This window comes from Mirounga leonina, unplaced genomic scaffold, assembly GCF_011800145.1.
Source record: "Mirounga leonina isolate KUSES-001 unplaced genomic scaffold, KU_Mleo_1.0 Mir_107, whole genome shotgun sequence".
Lineage (NCBI taxonomy): Eukaryota > Metazoa > Chordata > Mammalia > Carnivora > Phocidae > Mirounga > Mirounga leonina.
The window spans coordinates 4,246,484-4,265,965 of record NW_023270233.1 but is presented as its reverse complement, the minus strand read 5'-3'; the positions used below and the strand labels follow the sequence as shown (position 1 = coordinate 4,265,965).

General features: G+C 39.8%; 1 protein-coding gene across 1 annotated transcript in view; it reads right to left on the bottom strand.

Annotated features, from left to right (window-relative positions):
* Positions 1–19,482, bottom strand: part of LOC118018781 (methylcytosine dioxygenase TET1-like) — a 133,322-nt gene that overhangs the window by 47,850 nt on the left and 65,990 nt on the right. Inside the window, exon 4 of the mRNA XM_035017519.1 lies at positions 2,907–5,226. Coding sequence (XP_034873410.1) covers positions 2,907–5,226 — 2,320 coding nt within the window. The remainder of the gene's footprint in view (positions 1–2,906; positions 5,227–19,482) is intronic.

Here is a 19,482-nt window from a genome sequence, read left to right as displayed (position 1 = left end):
TGGGCAGGTGTGTACGTGTGTGTGTGTGTGTGTGTATTACTGGAATCTGGTGGGTAGAGGCCATGGATGCCCCTTAACAGGCTAGGATGCAGAGGACAGCTCCCCTACATCAAAGAATTATCCTATCTAAAATGCCAATAGTGGGCGCCTGGGTGGCTCAGCTGGTTAAGCGACTGCCTTCGGCTCAGGTCATGATCCTGGAGTCCCGGGATCGAGTCCCACATCGGGCTCCCTGCTCAGCGGGGGGTCTGCTTCTGCCTCTGACCCTCCCCCCTCTCATGCTCTCTCTCTCTCATTCCCTCTGTCTCAAATAAATAAATAAAATCTTAAAAAATAAAAAATAAAAAAATAAATAAAATGCCAATAGTGCTCAAATTGAGGAAACGTGATCCAGAGGTTAATCACTCTTAGTTTGCTATAACACAATACTTCCATGGAAAACTTTTTTTTTTAAATTAAAGATTGTATTTATTTTATTTTAGAGAGCGAGAGAGAGTGAGTGTGCAGGGGGAGGGGCAGAGGGAGAGAATCTCAAGTGGACTTCAGATCAAGACCTGAGCCGGACACTTAACTGACTGAGCCATCCAGGTGCCCCTCCATGGAAACTTTTACTCTTAGATATGATTGTTCCACGGATGATTTCTGAGTGGGTCTGCTTTTTTGTTGTTGTTGTTTTAAAGTAGGCTCCATTCCCAGCGCGGAGCCCAATGTGGGGCTTGAACTCATGACTGCAATTCAAGACCTAAGCTGAAACAGTCGGATGCTTAACTGACTGAGCCACCCAGGCATCCCTGCTTTTTTGTTTTTCTTAAGTTCCCATTTCTACACAATGAGCACAATAACCTCACATGTAATGATTATAGAAACACATGTGACAATGTATAAAACAATCACAAGTCCACTGCAAATGCTCAATAAACTTTAAATGCCTAGGTGTCTCAACTCCTACAGGGTGACGAGTTACAATGTAATGTATAAGGAAAGAGTCTTGAAACTAGACAATCATTCTACTGACATTATGCACACAGTAAAATTAGACTAGCTCAGATATATACATTTTAATGGCATTTTAAATTTGAGATTTTTTTTCCATTTGTAATGATATTCAGAAAAATACTGCCCCTTTCTTAATTCAGATTTTCAAAACAAGAGGAAGGAGGCTATAAACATAGGCTCTGAAGTTGAGACTCCTGTCTTTGAATTCCAGGTTAATCATTCACTAGTTGTGCCCCCTCCTATGACTTAGTTTCCTCACTTGTAAAATGGAGATAACTCATCCTCCCTTTGTAGGCATGTGATGAATATAACAAGTCAAGGTCGTGGTACAGTATCAGACTTGCAGTAAAAGATCTGGAACAGAAGTCATCATTACTATACTCTTCTGTCCCTGCTCCAAGAACCTCTCATTCTCCCAATTCAACCCCACTCAGCACTGTCATCCTTTTCAGATTATGAGATCCTTCTAAAAAGAGCCTATCCCCGGGGCCTGGCACATGGTAGGCTGTCAAAACTGTGCTGAATGATAAGTGGAGAAATGGAAGGCGTGACTTCAGAGTATCAAATGTACTTTAGATAATCAAAGCAAAAAGTCATTGCTACACTTCACTATTTTTTCTATTGTGGTTTAAAAAAAATAAAAAATAAAAATGATATAGTTTATCCTTCCAAACAATCATTTACCCATTCTGGAATGTACTAATGAACACCTACTTCAGGCAAAACAAACTTCCTTTGTTCAGGGTGAATCTTAAATCTTTGTGATTTGGGGCTATATTTTAAGATTTTTTTTTAAATAAGACTTTTAATAATTAAACCTATTTGGGTTCAAAATAGGTTATTTCACAAATTCTGTCCTCATAAGTTGTATAAAAGCTGAAATAATGAGGGCATCAAGCAACCTATGAAACTTTAATGACACAATCTATTTAATCTCTCTATTAACAGCTACATTTGAGTAAATTAATTCTTCTTTTATTTGATCACTTACATGAAATTTGACCATAGACAGTGAATAATCACTACAGGGTTCAAATTCAGCTTTCATGTATTTCAAATACTGAGCGACTTTCTCATAAGGCCTGCCTAAGAATCGTTAGTCCAGCAAGATTTTCTCAGGGCTTTTAATACACTGATAAAAATTCTAATTATTAGTTCCTGGATGTTCTCTTTCAATGACTGCTAAGGCACAAAATATATATCATTTATAAATTGCTCCATAAATCAGCTATTTGCACATACTATTTGTTTTTTTATAGGCAATCAATATCATACAACAATTTCATATTTTAAAATTTCAAAACGTTTACAAATTCTTCAATGGCCAAGACTGGATTTTCATTTATAGGGACATTCTTTGTATTGCAGAGCAGAAAAGCACCAGGCATTGAAAAAGAAACAAACCCGTTCTGGTTCTTGAATGGGGTGGCAATTACAGATACTTTTTATAGTTATTTGTTAAGCTGCACATATGTTTTACATTCTGTGTATGTATGTTATATCTCACAATACAACATATTTCTTAAACAAAATGCTTATAGGTTGAAATACTTTTAAATATAGGAAGAATAAACCCTAATAGAGTATTAAAGGAATTCATTCTTACAATATGTACAATAAATAACTTAGGAGACATTTAGCCAAGAGAAATCAGCAAATTTTCCACTTGAGAAAGTTTCCAAATTATGAATTAAAAATTTCCCAATTATTTGAGCAAAATCAATAGAGGTCCAACAGAAAAACAGGTATAGAATTCAGTCCATTTTCGCCAGTATACGAATGGGGCAAAAATGCCACATATAAAAGATAACCCAAAATTTGATATGGTCATGACAAGGCAATTAATGGAAGTAAACAAAGAAACACACACACACACACACACGCACTCAGGCACACATGCACACACTTACCAAGACAGTTGCAGGTTGGCAATTCAGAATCTTTTGTTGTGGACACCAGGTTTTTTGTAGGATTGGTAAAGAAGTTCATGGCATAATCATTAAAACTTTTCTGTGCACTGTCTACTGGGGAAAATTCTGAAGCTCCAACACTAGATGAACAGATGTCCTCTTCACTCTTGGTAGAAACCACTGTAATTCCACCTGAACATACTACATCGACATTCCTGAGAATTTGTGCTGGGTCTGGTAAGGGGGTTTCATGAGAGATACCAGGCAATGTTGGCAGTTTCTGATGCATGAGTTGGTCTTTAACATCCCGCGGGAACTGTGTTTGGTCATCACTGGCCATGACATTAGCACACTGGTTAGTTGGAGGGGAGAGCTGGAGTAAAGGATGAGCTTTCTGATTGACATTCACTGTTGGCTGTACCTGAGAATTATCAACTTTTTCTGTAAACGCCTGTCCATTGGATTCTGTTTTTAACTGGCATAATGGGAGAGAATCCAACGGTTCAACCTTCATGTTTCTTTCCTGTGCTAATTCGGGATAATAACGCTCAAATTTTATCTGAGTGAGTGGAGGAAATAATTTTTTGTGTTCTAATGCTGAACTCGTTTGAGTCAGTGGTTTCCATACTTTGGTTAGGGGAGGAATTTTTCCCAAGAGAATGGGAAAGTCGTGTGGACCAAACTGACCAAATCTTTGAAACTTAGATGCTATCCAAATGTCATGTAACTTACTATACTCATATGACAACTGTTCCTGCTTTTTCCGGTCATTTTCTTGACAACTTATGACTATAGGCTTCTTTTTCCGCCGATCTCTCGATGGGGTAGCTCTTGTCTTTTTCTGTGTTGTGTTCTTTTGCTTTGTCAATGATGAGCTATGATTATTTTGTACACTGGAAGGTGCTTTCTGTTGTACTGCGACCTTCTCCTGACTACATTTTTGCTGTACGTTATATGCAACAAGGCTTGTTGGTGTACTTTCAACCTTTTTGTCCTCTTGTTTTATGTAATTGAATTTAATTATTGATGCAAGTTGTGTTAACTGGGTTGCAACGTCTTCCTCTATTTTGCTGTGTATTGTATTTAGACACGACGGATCGTCTTTTAAGTCTATCTTTTTACTGTTGGCCAGGGACTGGTTACAGTATCCCAATTTATCACTAGATGGTGGCAAATGGTGCAAATTCTTAGCATTATCAAGAGTGATTCTACCTTGAGCAACATTTTTATTGGTGTCAATTTTAGGTGAATTTGAATTTGGTATGAAAAGAGATACCGAATTTGTGACTTTTGAATATTCCTGTGACTTTGTAGGTGACTGGTTAGCAGCTGAGCTGTTGTGTGACTTGGAAATGTTTTGGCCATTGAATACCACCGTGTCACATGAACTCTGCTTTTCCAAAGATGGATGGTGACGAAGGCTTTCTGGCTCCCCTTGTAAGTTTTGGTCTTGGAGGTCTTTTCTTACAGAATAGAGGATAGCTTTACAGCTATTAAGCAAACTCGCTGTTCTGTGTTCTGTTTCTTCATCCTTCTCTGACTTTGATGGTGAGGAATTTTCTGATGGGGCTTCTGACAGTTGGGTCAGAGCTTCTATGGCCACCACTTGTTCCAGTGTTAATCTCCTATCTTTCATTAGGGATAGAAGACTTGGTTGAACTGGAGATCCACCTTTCAGTTCTTTACTTGGTATATTTTCTAGAGATTTTGGTTCATCACTTTCATTGTGTGTACTAGTATGACTATTTAAGTGGAACGTTGCAGGATCTGGAAAAGACTTGCAGTTAAAGCCAGATTTCTGGAAGACTGAAACATTATTTCTCCCTTTGAGATGATCACAGCTCGTACTAGTGGCAATGGAACTCATGGCATTATGGTTGGCAGTGTCTTTCAGGAATTTATAGGACTTGTTTTCAAATGCCTTGCCAAATTCTTCAATATTGAATTTTTTAAAAGACACATTTGTTTCGGTTGGTAAATAGTGTACATTTTTAATGCCGTTTCTTACGGTTTGTGCAAACAATTTCTGAGGCTCAATTAAGTCAGTAAGTAGGACTTTTTTCCTGTCATCTTCAGAATTTTTTAATTTTTCAGCTTCTGTCACAATTGCCTTAAATTCGCCTTTGACATGATCGGTTAAATGTGATTTCTTGTGCTGCGTCCACTTCTCCACTTCAATACCTGTCATACTTTCTTCATTTTTAGCTACATTTTCGAGGGGAGGTGGGTTTAATTCCAATCTCTGTTCCCCCCCATAGCTCCTCCTGTATTCCATGGATTCTGACTTGGGGCCATTTACTGGTTTGTTGACAAAATATGCCTACAAAACAAGCACAGAAATATCTCATATTATCTATGCAAATATTGGAATAAGAGCCACAGGAACTTTACAATTTAACATGAGTGAAATGTAAAGCCCCTGAAAAAAATATTACTTTTGCTTTTTACTTTTCTTTTTTTAAAGATTTTATTTATTTATTTGACAGAGAGATAGAGAGAGAGCACAAGTAGGCAGAGTGGCAGGCAGAGGGAGAGGGAGAGGGAGAAGCAGACTCCCCGCTGAGCAGGGAGCCGAACGTGGGGCTCGATCCCAGGACCCCAGGATCATGACCTGAGCCGAAGGCAGCGGCTTAAACGACTGAGCCACCCAGGCGCCCCTGCTTTTTACTTTTCAATAAAATACCAAAAGGGGTGTGTAGCGAAAAAGAAAAAAATTAAAGTACAAATATCATTAACTCATACCTGTAAATATTTTGGTATACTTATTTGCTTTTCAAAATAATTTTTTTTTTTTTTTAAGAGAGAGAGCAAGGAAGTGTAAGGGGGTGGGTGGCGGGGTTGTGAGGGGCAGAAGGAGAGAGAGAATCTTAAGCAGGCTCCATGCTCAGTGCAGAGCCCAATGCAGGTCCAATCTTATGACCCCGAGATCATGACCTGAGCCAAAATCAAGAGTCTGGACATTTAACTGACTAAGCTACCCAGGTGCCCCTCCAAATAAATCTTTAAAATATTTTTACATTGGTACCATTCGATGGGCAATATCTATTATCTTAATGCAAACTGTACTGAAATACAAAATACACACAGAAAAGTGAACAAATCCTAAGTATATAGCTTACTGAATTTTCATAAATGAACCCCCCAAGTGCCCAGATTCCAGCCAAGAAACTCCTGTATAGTCATCATTCCACTGCCAAAGGGTAACCATTATTTTGACATCTATCATAGATTTCTTTTGCTTATTTCCAAACTTTACATAGCTGACTTCCTTTCACTCAAAATTATACTTGTGATTCATCCATGTTGCAGTCCATTGATTCTTACTGTTGTATAGTAATTCACTGAATGAAAATACTACAATGTATTTATTGATTGTACCATAGATGGACATTTGAGTTATTTTTGGTTGTATACCAGTATAAATATTACTGTAATCTTGTGGTGAACATATAATATATACACATTGGGTGGAGTGGAAGTGCTGGGTTATCAAGTGTGTGTGTATGTGTATGTTAACTTCGGCTTTAGTAGACAGGCCAAAGAATTTTTTAAAGTGGTTATCAACAGGGGCGCCTGGGTGGCTCAGTTGGTTAAAGCAACTGCCTTCGGCTCAGGTCATGATCCTGGAGTCCCGGGATCGAGGTCCGCATCGGGCTCCCTGCTCAGCGAGGAGCCTGCTTCTCCCTCTGACCCTCCCCCCTCTCATGTACTCTCTCTCATTCTCGCTCTCTCAAATAAATAAATAAATAAATCTAAAAAAAAAAAAAAAGTGGTTATCAACATACACTCCCACGAGTAATTATGATAGCTCTAACTGTTGCACATTCTTATTAGCAGTTAGTATTTTCTGTCTTTTCACTTACGCCATTGTGTTTAGTGGGAATGATATAATTCCTTTAAAAAAAATTTTAGATGAAATGCCTACAAAATAAAATTAATCATTTTACCATTTAAAATCGTAAAATTCAGTGGTTTTTAAGCATATTTACAATGTTATGCAATAATCACCTCTATCTAATTCCAGAACATTTTCATCACCCCTAAAAGAAACCTTGTACCTATTAAGCAATCACTCTCTATTTCCCCTACTAATCCCTATTTTTATTTTATTTTTTATTTTTAATTTTTTAAATTTTTTTTTTAAAGATTTTATTTATTTATTTGACAGAGAGAGTGAGAGAGCACAAGCCGGGGGGAGCAGTAGAGGGAGAAGGAGAGGGAGAGGGAGAAGCAGGCTCCCCACCAAGCAGAGAGCCCGATGCGGAACTCGATCCCAGGATCCTGGGATCACGACCTGAGCCAAAGTCAGACGCCCAACCATCTGAGCCACCCAGGTGCCCCTAATCCCTATTTTTAAAACCCAACATATAAAAATAAATAAATAAATAAAACCCAACAGCTCATCTAAAATTATGACATAGGAATTGAGACAGTAGGGGCATTTCCAACTGCTGTCAGGAGCGAATGTAAAGATAACCTCCACTCCTAATCTTTAGTATGGCTCTGGACATTCTATTCAATGCCTCAGGGAGAGAAAAATATAAGATTAGGAGACTTCCTATTGAATGAAGGTGATATACCTGAGTCTATAGAAAAACCAGGAGTACTGACTGAAAAACTAAATCAAAGTTCAGAATAGCTATAAAATATGTAAGCATTACCCAATTGTATAATTAAACATTAAACAATCTTTTCTTTCACATTAAACAATCTTAGTAGAAATAGGGGTGCCTGGGTGGCTCAGTCAGATAAGCGCCTGCCATCGGTTCAGGTCATGGTCCCAGGGTCCTGGGATCGAGCCCCACATCAGGCTCCCTGCTCAGCGGGGAGCCTGCTTCTCCCTCTCCCTCTGCTGCTCCCCCTGCTTGTGCTCTCTCTGTCAAATAAATAAACTCTTAAAAAAAAGCTTAGTAGAAATAAACTGTATTTAATTTCTTGATCAGGGCACATAGGTTACACAGGTTATGTTTAGTTTGTCAAAATTTATCAAAATATACAATTATCACACATATATTTTCTATATGTATATTACATTTCTATAGTAACTTTAAAAAATTAATCTAAAAAAACTAAATTTCTTAATGTACAGGGTAATAAGTTAACAGATAAACTTGAAAATATTTAACAATTTATTATTAAAATTATGGGATTTCTAAGCAGTGGAGAAAAGTATCAATTTCTTAAAAATGACAGGGGGAGGGTGCCTGGGTGGCTCAGTCGGTTAAGCGACTGCCTTCGGCTCAGGTCATGATCCTGGAGTCCCAGGATCGAGTCCCGCATCGGGCTCCCTGCTCAGTGGGGAGTCTGCTTCTCCCTCTGACCCTCCTCCCTCTCGTGGTCTCTGTCTCTCATTCTCTCTCACAAATAAATAAATAATAAAATCTTTAAAAAAAAAAAAAAGACGGGGAAATTTGATCCCATCTCATAATATGTACTATAAATTCCAGATATATTAATAATTTAAATACAAAAAATAAAATGTAGAAAGCAGGGAAAATATTCCCAAGCAAGAGTAGAAAATGAGAAGCCATAAAGGAAAAAAGTATTTTCAATACATATGATATGAACAATTTTTTTTTACAATTTTATTTATTTATTTGGCAGAGAAAGAGACAGCGAGAGAGGGAACACAAGCAGGGGGAGTGGGAGTGGGAGTGGGAGAAGCAGGCTCCCTTCCCACTGAGCAGGGAGCCCATTACGGGACTTGATCCCAGGGCCTTGGGACTATGACCCGAGCCAAAGGCAAACGCTTAACAGATGAGCCACCCAGGCACCCCTATATGAACAATTTTTAAAGCAAAGTCACCATAACATAGTTCTTTGCAAACTGATCACACTCTACAAGGTCCAATACCAATTTAGTGCTTTGTAACAAGTGCTTTTTCTTAATGGAATAGTACAGAAAAATACAAGTGCACTACATTTAATAAAAATAAGTATTACAATATAAATCTTTTTTCAAAATTTTTATTTATTTAAGAAATCTCTACACCCAGAGGCACCTGGGTGGCTCAGTCATTAAGCGTCTGCCTTTGGCTCAGGTCATGATCCCAGGGTCCTGGAATCAAGCCCCACATCGGGCAACCTGCTTGGCCGGAAGCCTTCTTCTCCCTCTCCCACTGCCCCCTGCTTGTGCTCCCTCTCTCGCTGTGTCTCTCTCTGTCAAATAAATAAATAAAATCTTAAAAAAAAAAAAAGACATCTCTACACCCAATGTGGGGCTTGACCTCATAACCCAAGATCAAGAGTTGGATGCTTTTCTGACCTAGCCAGCAAGGCAACCCTACAATGTAACTCCTTTATGTAATGTGTTTGTATGTGTCTGTGCACTGAATCAGGATGTAAAATGTACTTATTTCTTCATATATATAGTTGTCAAAAACCGTAGGAGAAATACTGCCATTAAAAAAAATAAAAAGTCAAAGGACAGTCTAGGAAAATATTCATACTACATGTAAATAGTTACTATTCTTGATGTAAAAGAGCTTCCACAATCAACAAGAAAAGTAAGTCACTCAACAGGAGAGTGAGAAAAAGAGAGGAATATGTACTTTGCTTAAGTGGAAATCCGCAGGATCAAAAGTTGTTTGACTTTCCTAGAAGACAAGGAAATGAAAATAAATGCAACTTTTAATCCACCCAAATGCCAAAACTAAAAATGCAGAAATGTAGGTAAGCAAATTATAATGCAATATAACATTTATACTAGAGAAAGTATGAAATAAACAAACTCATATTCATATTGTGAAATAATGTGCAGCCATTACTTGTATGTATCAAGCTAGTGACTGCACGGCAAGAGTTCCTAAATAAACAAGCTGCTGAAAGCTGGCAGGTAAAACATTAATACCAGTTACCACTGGGAAACAGAAGTGAGGAAAAGAGAAGCTCTGTTTGTTTTACTCGATGCTTTTAATTTTACAAATATGCATACCTAAGATACCGGGACTTCAATGTACACGTTCCTCTAAAGAGAAGATCCTGAGTACATTTTAAGATTTATGTGCCACAAACATAGGACATTCTCATTAACTAATGAGCTTAATTAAAAACTGACCCTTATCATTCAGTTATATCTCATATATAGGTTCCTAAATAAACAATGCAAGTCCAGCATTGGGCTCCCTCCTCAGCGGGGAGCCTGCTTCTCCCTCTCCCGCCCAATGCGGGACTCGATCCCAGGACCCCGGGATCATGACCTGAGCCTAAGGCAGACGCTTAACGACTGAGCCACCCAGGCGCCCGTATTACTGTTAATATTAACCACTAAGATGGGGAAAGAGCAATCCTTCGGAGTTGCCTGATCCAGGAGATGCCACATAGCCTGAATTTTAGTGTCCTCCTTTTTTAAGATGTCATGTAGATTGTGATGGGGATTCAGTGAGACCATATGACCAAAGTTGTTAGCACAGTGAGGATGAGGTATTACTAAGAGAGAATACTAACAATCTTTTTTAGAGAGGGAGGGAGATAGGGAGGGGGCAGAGGGAACCTTCAGCAGGCTCCACACCCCGCACCAAGCAAGATGTGGGGCTCTATTTCACCACCCTGAGATCATGACCTGAGCTGAAAACAAGAGTCAGATGCTTAACTGACTGAGCCACCCAGGTTCCTCTATTATCTCATGGCCTTTTAAAAATGCAGGATTTGAAAACATGGGGTCTATAGGTACACAAGAACATGCTCTACACAACGCCAACTACTAAACATAACTTTTAAGAAAACAATTTGATAGATTACATTTCAGTAGGGGCTAGTAAGATTTTCTCTGTTCTCAGAAATCAACCGGAAGTCTTACAAACACATATTATTAAATGTAATTGTATGGGTATGTGTGTATGTGCACTGAGAATACAGTTACTTAGTTTCACCTGCTGTTCATAGTGAAACTGAGTGGCCAGAACAAACTTTTACCACTACTGGGGAGAAACAACAAATTCAAGTTCATGTCATGTCAAAAGTGAATCAGCAAAACAGATGAATTGTATGGTATATGAGTATATCTCAATAAAGCTGTTAAAAAAAGAGTCAGCAGGGATGAGTGAAAAAGCAACTTAAAAAATATGTAACACTGCCTTATGTTTAAAAGGCACATCTAAATAATGTATAAATATGTTTATTTTTAAACAGAAGTGTGGAAAAGAAAACAAACCAACTAATTTCTATTACTGGGTAATTTTTTTTTTTTTAAAGATTTTATTTATTTATTTAATGGGATAGGAGGGGAGAGCACAAGCAGGGGGAGCTGTAGGCAGAGGGAAAGGGAGAAGCAGGCTTCCTGCTGAGCAGGGAGCCCGATGCGGGTCTAGATCCCAGGACCCCGGGATCAAGACCTGAGCCGAAGGCAGATACTTAACCGACTGAGCCACCCAGGCACCCCTATTACTGTTAATCCTGAACGCTAAGATGGGGAAAGAGCAATCCTTTGGAGCTGTCTGATCCAGGAGATGCCACGTAGCCTGAACTTTAGTGTCCTCCTTTTTTAAGATGTCATGTAGATTGTGATGGGGATTCAATGAGACCATATGACCAAAGTTGTTAGCACAGTGAGGATGAGGTATCACTAAGAGAGAACACTAACAATTTCATTATAATAGTTATAATCCAAAGAATGGTAGCTATATTATGATATACACTCCTTACATTGTGCAATAACTCATTTGATCTTCACTACAATCCCAAGGTGGACACTGTAAAAAGGTGCTCAATTTTAAGAAAAATGCAAATTAAACATGGCACAGATAACATTTTTCACCTATCAGAATAGCAAACATCAAAATGTTTGAACACCTAGGCCCTTGGGGAAGTTGTGGGGATATATACTCTCATATAATGCTGATGGAGTGCAAAATGGTATCATCCCTATGGAGAGCAATTTGGCAATAACTATCAAAATTACAAATTCAACCTCTCCTTTGATACAGCATTTTCACTTCTGAGGACTTATCCTAGTTATACTTGCACTTAATGATATGTTTTGACAGCTTTGTATATTTTAACAAGTAACTGATAATACCCGAATGTCCACCTGTAGCAGACTAATTCACCTGTGGTATACCTACATAATACCTGGCAGCTATAGGAAAGAATGAAAAGAAATTCCATTCCTAATAGGCAGATGTCCAGGATTTATTACGTTAAAAAAAAAAAAAGGGGGGCGCCTGGGTGGCTCAGTTGGTTAAGCGACTGCCTTCAGCTCAGGTCATGATCCCAGGGTCCTGGGATCGAGTCCCGCATCGGGCTCCCTGCTCTGCGGGGAGCCTGCTTCTCCCTCTCCCACTCCCCCTGCTTGTGTTCCCTCTCTCGCTGTGTCTCTCTCTGTCAAATAAATAAATAAAATCTTAAAAAAAAAAAAAAAAAAGGATCTAGAACCTGTACATACAATGTTTTTTTATTTTAATAAAAAGTATGGGGAATTAATATATATATTCCTATGTGCATAAAGAAACTCTGGAAGAATACAAAAGAAACTAAGAATACTAAGAAAACTAATACAAAAGAAACTAAAACTAATAATGTGAGTAGAAAGAGGTCAAGAACAATACAGGAGCTTGGGAACTGTTACACCCAGACCTGATAAAATACAGTTTTGATTTTTAAAATATACTTCCTTTAAATTTAAACCAAAATTGAAGCGGGATATGGAAAGATTTCTAGCATATATATAGCAAGTGAAAAAAGCTAAAAGATTATGTAGTACCAAATTACAAACAAATTAGAGCATAAAGAAAGGGTGTGGAGTACATACACATTTGTTAATACTTAGGAAGGCTACGCACGATTGTCAACATTTGTCGTATAGCAACTGTACTCAGTAGAATACTGGTAAATGTTTAACAATCAGATTGGGAACTGAGAGGGGAGGAAACACTGTTTTGCCCTGTAGGCCAATTTTTGTGGTATAAATACCTCCACCACGGTGGACTGTAAATCATCAGTAAGACACCTGAGCCAGAGTTAGGAAGAAATGCACATAATTCCTGACCTGGAAGGAGCTGACTCCATCCTACCACTGAGTGTACAATCCCAAAGTAGTCGTTAAACAGGCTCCACTAACTGCATTAAGAATGTTTGTTTGTTTGTTTATTTTTAAGATTTTATTTATTTATTTCACAGAGAGAGACACAGCAAGAGGGGAACACAAGCAGGGGGAGTGCGAGTGGGAGAAACAGGCTTCCTGCCGAGCAGGGAGCCCGATGCGGGGCTCGATCTCAGGACCCCGGGATCATGACCTGAGCCGAAGGCAGATGCTTAACTACTGAGCCACCCAGGCGCCCCATGAATGTTTATTTTTTAATGAAGATTTCCTTGACATTTAATCTGCTTAGGTGTAGTGCATTCCCAAATATCCACTTTGAATCTCAAAATATTTGTTAACATCTAACTCTCTGAAGGAAGTGAAGGGTTTCACAAAAAATGGGCTGTTTTACTCTCTCAAGTGCCATATATACTCTGGGGACCCAAGCTCATGCCCACCAGTGTCTCTTCTCTTCCTCCTCTACCACCCCAAAAGTGCCCAAGGGTACCGTTTAAAGGACAGTAGGGTCATCTGGGTGGCTCAGGTCACGATCTCAGCGTCCTGGGATCGAGCCCCACATCGGGCTCCCTGCTCATCGGGGAGCCTGCTTCTCCCTCTCCCATTCCTCCTGCTTGTGTTCCCTCTCTTGCTATCTCTCTCTCTCTGTCAAATAAATAAATAAATAAATAAATAAATAAATAAATAAATAACAGTAATTCAAATTCTCCCAGTTCTCCGCGTTGCGCTCTATGCTAGGCACAAGACTATACATTGCTCTGGGCCCCTCTTACCCCTTCTGAACCGACAGGAATGTTGATCACCTTAGATCAGATCTGGGTCCAATAGTCGCTAAGCACCCTGTTTTCTCATTTTTCCACATTCCTATCATAGTGACACTCACACCCACTCTTGCATGAGCTCAGATGGCATTGAGCAAAGTGGTATTTTATTCTGAAATGACTATGCCCTTTGAACAGAATCTGACTGTCGCCTCTCCCAACACTCACATTCCATACATGCTGTATTTCCTGTATCAAGAAACAGCTGTTCAGATCACATGGAAAAGTCTTTCAAAGCATGTACAGAGACATGGTCCACAAGACTATGACCTTTACTGCACGCAGATCAGTGTTTCTCAACCTGCCTTTAGGGATTTTTGGTTTGTTTTTTTTTTTTGCTTTATTTTTTCACCCCTCACCCAGTAGTCTTTTATTTTATTTTATTTTTTTTAAAGATTTTATTTATTTATTTGACAGAGAGAGGCACAGCGAGAGAGGGAACACAAGCAGGGGGAGTGGGAGAGGGAGAAGCAGGCTTCCCACTGAGCGGGGAACCCGATGTGGGGCTCGATCCCAGGACCCTGGAATCATGACCTGAGCCGAAGGCAGACGCTTAACGACTGAGCCACCCAGGTGTCCCCCCAGTAGTCTTTTAAAACACTTTTTCCCTAATAGCCTTCCCCAGGAAATTTTAATTCCACAGATAAGTAGTAATGTGGTCCCATCATAATATCTAAGATTTTTTTTACCCTCTCCCAGCAATCAAAAACCGATCTTCATCCCCTTTGAGGAATTCAAAAAACTAATGTGTAGAAGGGGCGCCTGGGTGGCTCAATAGGTAAGAGTCGTGCGACTCTTGATTTCGGCTCAGGTCATGATGTCAGGGTCGTGAGGTGGATAGAGCCCCACGAGAGCCCCACATTGGGCCCTGCACTGACAATGGAGTCTGCTTCTCTCTCTCTCCCTCTGCCCCTCACCCCCATTCGCGAACTCTTTCTCAAATAAATAAGCTCTAAAAAAAAGAAAAAGAAAACTAAGACGTAGAAGACAAGTAGCAGCCCATAAAGTACTTATACCTGATTAGATGTGACACCCTCAGGACCTATGTTCTCAACCTGAAAATTAAGTGTTTGGAGAAAAAATTCAGGAGAACCACTGGTGGCTCCATTTATGTTGACTTTAAAACGATGCAATCATGCTGGATCCGGTATTTGACCTCCCACATTCCCACGGAAGTGTGGAGGTCAGCCCCTGCTCTGCACAACTGCTTTCGAACAAACCCAAACTGAAATTAAAAGAAAGATAAACCAGCCATTCACTAAAGCTAAAATCAACACTGAACACACACACACACACTTTCTTCAAAGGGGACCTGCAAAACAGTTGCCGTATTTTCCTGCAGCAGTCCAACTGTCTAGCTCTTTTCCTTTTTGAGGCGTAAAAAGAGGACACCCACCCCACCACGTTTTGTAGCCCTCATATTTGAGCTTTGTCTCTGTTCTGCTTTGTGCAGCTTGCCTACAGCCACCCTGTAAGACGTTCAGAGTTTATAGAAAGGTAGGAGAGGGTGGGGTCTATGGGACTGAGTCTGTACTTATCCCCACGTGTCCGACCTCGGTGTCATGAAGCCTTAGGGCTCTTCCACGCCTGGGCTGAAGAGAAGCCATCCCAGAGACTCTGAAAGCTCCTTTTCCACTTCCATCCACCACATCTAAACTTCTTTTCTATTCTAATTTTTTTACTCCTATCCCCAACAAAAACTCCACCCTCATTTGGCCACAGGGTCTCAGAATCCAAAGTAAAGCCTTTAACTCGGGGGGGGGGGGGGGGGGGCAGAGGGGGGGAAGTAAAGAATTAGGGGGGGGGACAATTTCTTTCTTTTTTTTTTAAGATTTTATTTATTTATTTGAGAGAGAGAATGAGAGAAAGAGAGCACATGAGGGGGGAGGGTCAGAGGGAGAAGCAGACTCCCCCGCTGAGCAGGGAGCCCGATGCGGGACTCGATCCAGAGACTCCAGGATCATGACCTGAGCCAAAGGCAGTTGCTTAACCAACTGAGCCACCCAGGCGCCCAAGGGAGGGACAATTTCTATTTAATCTAAAAACATGTAAATTGTAGATGGGTTCTGAATGTATACAAAACTGGCCTAAGAATGAAACCTCTCTAGTCCCAGGTGTCCTTGTTCCTTCCATCTTCCTCCAAAGCTTTGAGCCAGTACAATTTATTCCAAGTCAAAAAGACTAAAAACCTTTTCAGGCCCAAAATTTGCCTCAAGCTATCATCCTATCAAATTCCCTCCTCCTTCAAATATCTTAAATGGCTACCCCAAGGTTCTACATTAGCCCTCAATTGCCAAATTCCATCATTCCTTAACCTGCTCTTTTGTAGACCTCCAAGGAGAGTCTCAACTGAAACACTAAAATCTAGGTGTCCCTGGGAGCTCCAGGCTTCTGTGCCCTGTCCCCAGGTTATAGGTGTATCCCCCTGAGCCTACAACTTAGGAGGATTCCAAAGCCAAACCCACTGCCTGTTCATTCTTCACCCTTTTCATGAACAGTCTTCCCCATGCTTAAAGTTAAATAACCAACTCTGTGTCCAGTGTAGTTTATTTTGTATTTCATAGATTTTTCAGAATGGGGCTTTAATGGAATCAGACAAACTTTGGCTACTTTCCCTGCTCCATCATTTACCAACCAGGTGGCCGAGAGGGAGCCCTTGCTCTATGAAGCCTCTCTGAGCCTCAGTTTCCCTAAGATAAATCAGGACAAGTAATAGCATTCACTGAACCAGTTTATTGTGAAGATTAAATGAAATAATGCATTTACACGTATTGTTGGACCTTACTATGTGTGGAAATGAACTGACTATTTAGGGGAAAAACACCTATTAGGTAGTTCTTTTTTTGTTACATGTCCTTCAACATATAGCAAAAACCTACTAACTCCAGTCTCAAATCCACAATTAAGAAAAAAAAATTTATTAGTAGCTATTATTCATGTATTGAGCATTGACTACTTGCCAGGCATCATCATTCATGTGTTTGGTTTTTTTTTTAAGATTTTATTTATTTATTTGACAGAGACAGACATAGCGAGAGCAGGAACACAAGCAGGGGGAGTGGGAGAGGGAGAAGCAGGCTCCCCGCCAAGCAGGAAGACCGATGTGGGACTCATCCCAGGACCCGGGGATCACCGACTGAGCCACCCAGGCGCCCTCATTAACATTTTATAGGAATTATCTCCTTTGCTTTTCCTACAAAGTATAGTATTAGTATCTCCATTCTTCTGATAAGATTTAGAAAGGTTAAGTAACTAGGCAAAGTCAAATCAATACTCTCAGACCCCAAATCAAACTAGAGGTCTCTCCCAAGGCACTGCTCTTTAAGTAATAATTAACATTTATGATGTATTCCATTAGTTACTAATATTTAGTAATGTTTACTGACCTAAGATTACTGTCGACGCTTAAAACTTAAAATAACAACTCAATTCCTATGGTTGTTTCTTTTCCTAGATTGTGTGAATTATTGTTTTTCTGAACCCACTGGCCTACTTTCATTCACCTGTTTTTAAGTTGTAACAGAAGACCATTGCTTTTCAAAATATTCTCACCTTTTGTGCAAATTCAGCATACACACACTGAGTTCACACCACGTTATCAAGGAGAGTTGGGTGAAATCAGAATCCAATTTATAGTCCAACTCTTCAGGATATGATCAGAGGTCACTATTTTCTCTCCACATGTTCCCTAGACTATAACCCTCTTTACTTCTGGATAAATCTGATTTACTTTACCTTTTTCCTAACTCTTTACTCAAAATTTTCAGTTTTGTATCATTAGAAGGTTCACTGAAAACTTACGGGTTTTTTGTTTTTTTGTTTTTTGTTTTTTTTTATTTTAAGTAGGCTCCATGCTGCTCTACCAACTCAGCCAGCCAGGTGCCCCAAAAACTTATGTGTATTAAATAATACTCCAATGTGAAGTATCCATTAATTTTTAAAAAACAATGAAAAGAACACAAAAATTGCCAATTATCTAATTCATTCAGGCTAGAGTCAATCATACTAGTTCGACAAATGCAATTTATATGCACTCATACTGTCAAGGTTCATGATAGAAGGCAGGCTGCAAATATCTTTTTTTTTTTTTTTAGGGCATTTAAATGCTCCTCAAGATTTCAGGAGACTGGTCTTAAGACAAATCCTGTTTTCCACTAGGATTTAGCTTCTATCAAGTCATTTTGCCTGGAATGCTCCCTCATGATCAAAGATAAATTCAAGGACCTTGTCTCACCCAACTCCATCCAGAAGGTCATCAGATAATTCAGTTAATTCGTGATCCTACAAGGCACCAATAAAGATTTCAACTTTCAGTTCTTTCCAATATTGCTCATGTGGCCTTAGGTCTCCTTCCTCAATGTTTCCCTTTAAAGAAAAAAAAAGTGTCTATTTCTGTTTAGGCTTTCTAAGAACATAAGCTCCAAGAATACTGAGTATTTATTTAGCACTTAGCTGGTGATGCTATGCACAGAGGTATTTACACATTCCTAACAGAAAAATCAGAGAGCATTCTGGAGCCAAAGTATCAAGATCTGTAAATCTTTCCCTTCTAGCTGCCTCCCCACAGGCTATAACAAACTCAAGGCTTTTCTATCTAAAGAAAACAAAACCCTTAGCTCTCACCCTATCTCACTGCACCATTTTACAAAAAATGGCCTTCAAATAATTGTCTGCAATCAGTATCACCCACTCTTCAGCCCACTATAATTAGGATTCTGTAGCCACCACCTCATTGAAACTGCCGAAAACTCACCAATGTAGTCCCAATTGTCAACTTCAATGGACTGCCAGAATATCTCTTAATACTGCTGCTCACATTTTTAACGTTCTCCCTTCAATTCTCCACACATCATCTCAGTCTCCTTTCCTGGATTTTCTGCCCACTTATAAAGGACAGTGTTCCCCTTTGCCTTCTCTCTAGGCTCCCCATTTACCTAGATACAGGCTTCCAGTCTACACCTATTTGCTGATGACTCCCACAGCAAGACAAGATCTTTCCTCTAAACTTCAAACTCAGTCATCGACCAACTGGACATCATCATCAGGCAATTAAAACTCAGCCACATCTAAAAGTTAATGAGTTGGGCGCCTGGGTGGCTCAGTCGTTAAGCGTCTGCCTTCGGCTCAGGTCATGATCCCAGGGTCCTGGGATCTAGTCCCACATCGGGCTCCCTGCTCCGTGGGAAGCCTGCTTCTCCCTCTCCTACTCCCCCTGCTTGTGTTCCAGCTCTCACTATGTCTCTCTCTGTCAAATAAATAAATAAAATCTTTAAAAAAATAAAATAAAATAAAAGTTAATGAGTTACCTCTACCCCAACCCTGCTTTAACCCCAAAACTCACCTAATGTAGTAACTCATGAGTCTCCTCGGAAGCCTCCTCCATTCAACACCCAAATTCAGTCAGTGAATTCGGGGGTCTTACTTAAAACCTCTTCCTTTCATCCTGAGTTCTTCATTTCTACTGCTTTTTGCCTCAGTGTATTCATTCCACAAATATTTATAAGAGTACCCATAACACGTTGTAGGCATGGTTAATGAGAAAGTTAACATGAGAGGTACCAGTTCTTATGGATATTACATTCTTTTTTAAACGATTTTATTTATTTAGGGGTACCTGGGTGGCTCAGTTTGTTAAGCATCTGCCTTCAGCTCAGGTCATGATCCCAGGGTCCTGGGATCAAGCCCCGTGTCGGGCTCCCTGCTCAGCGTGGAGCCTGCT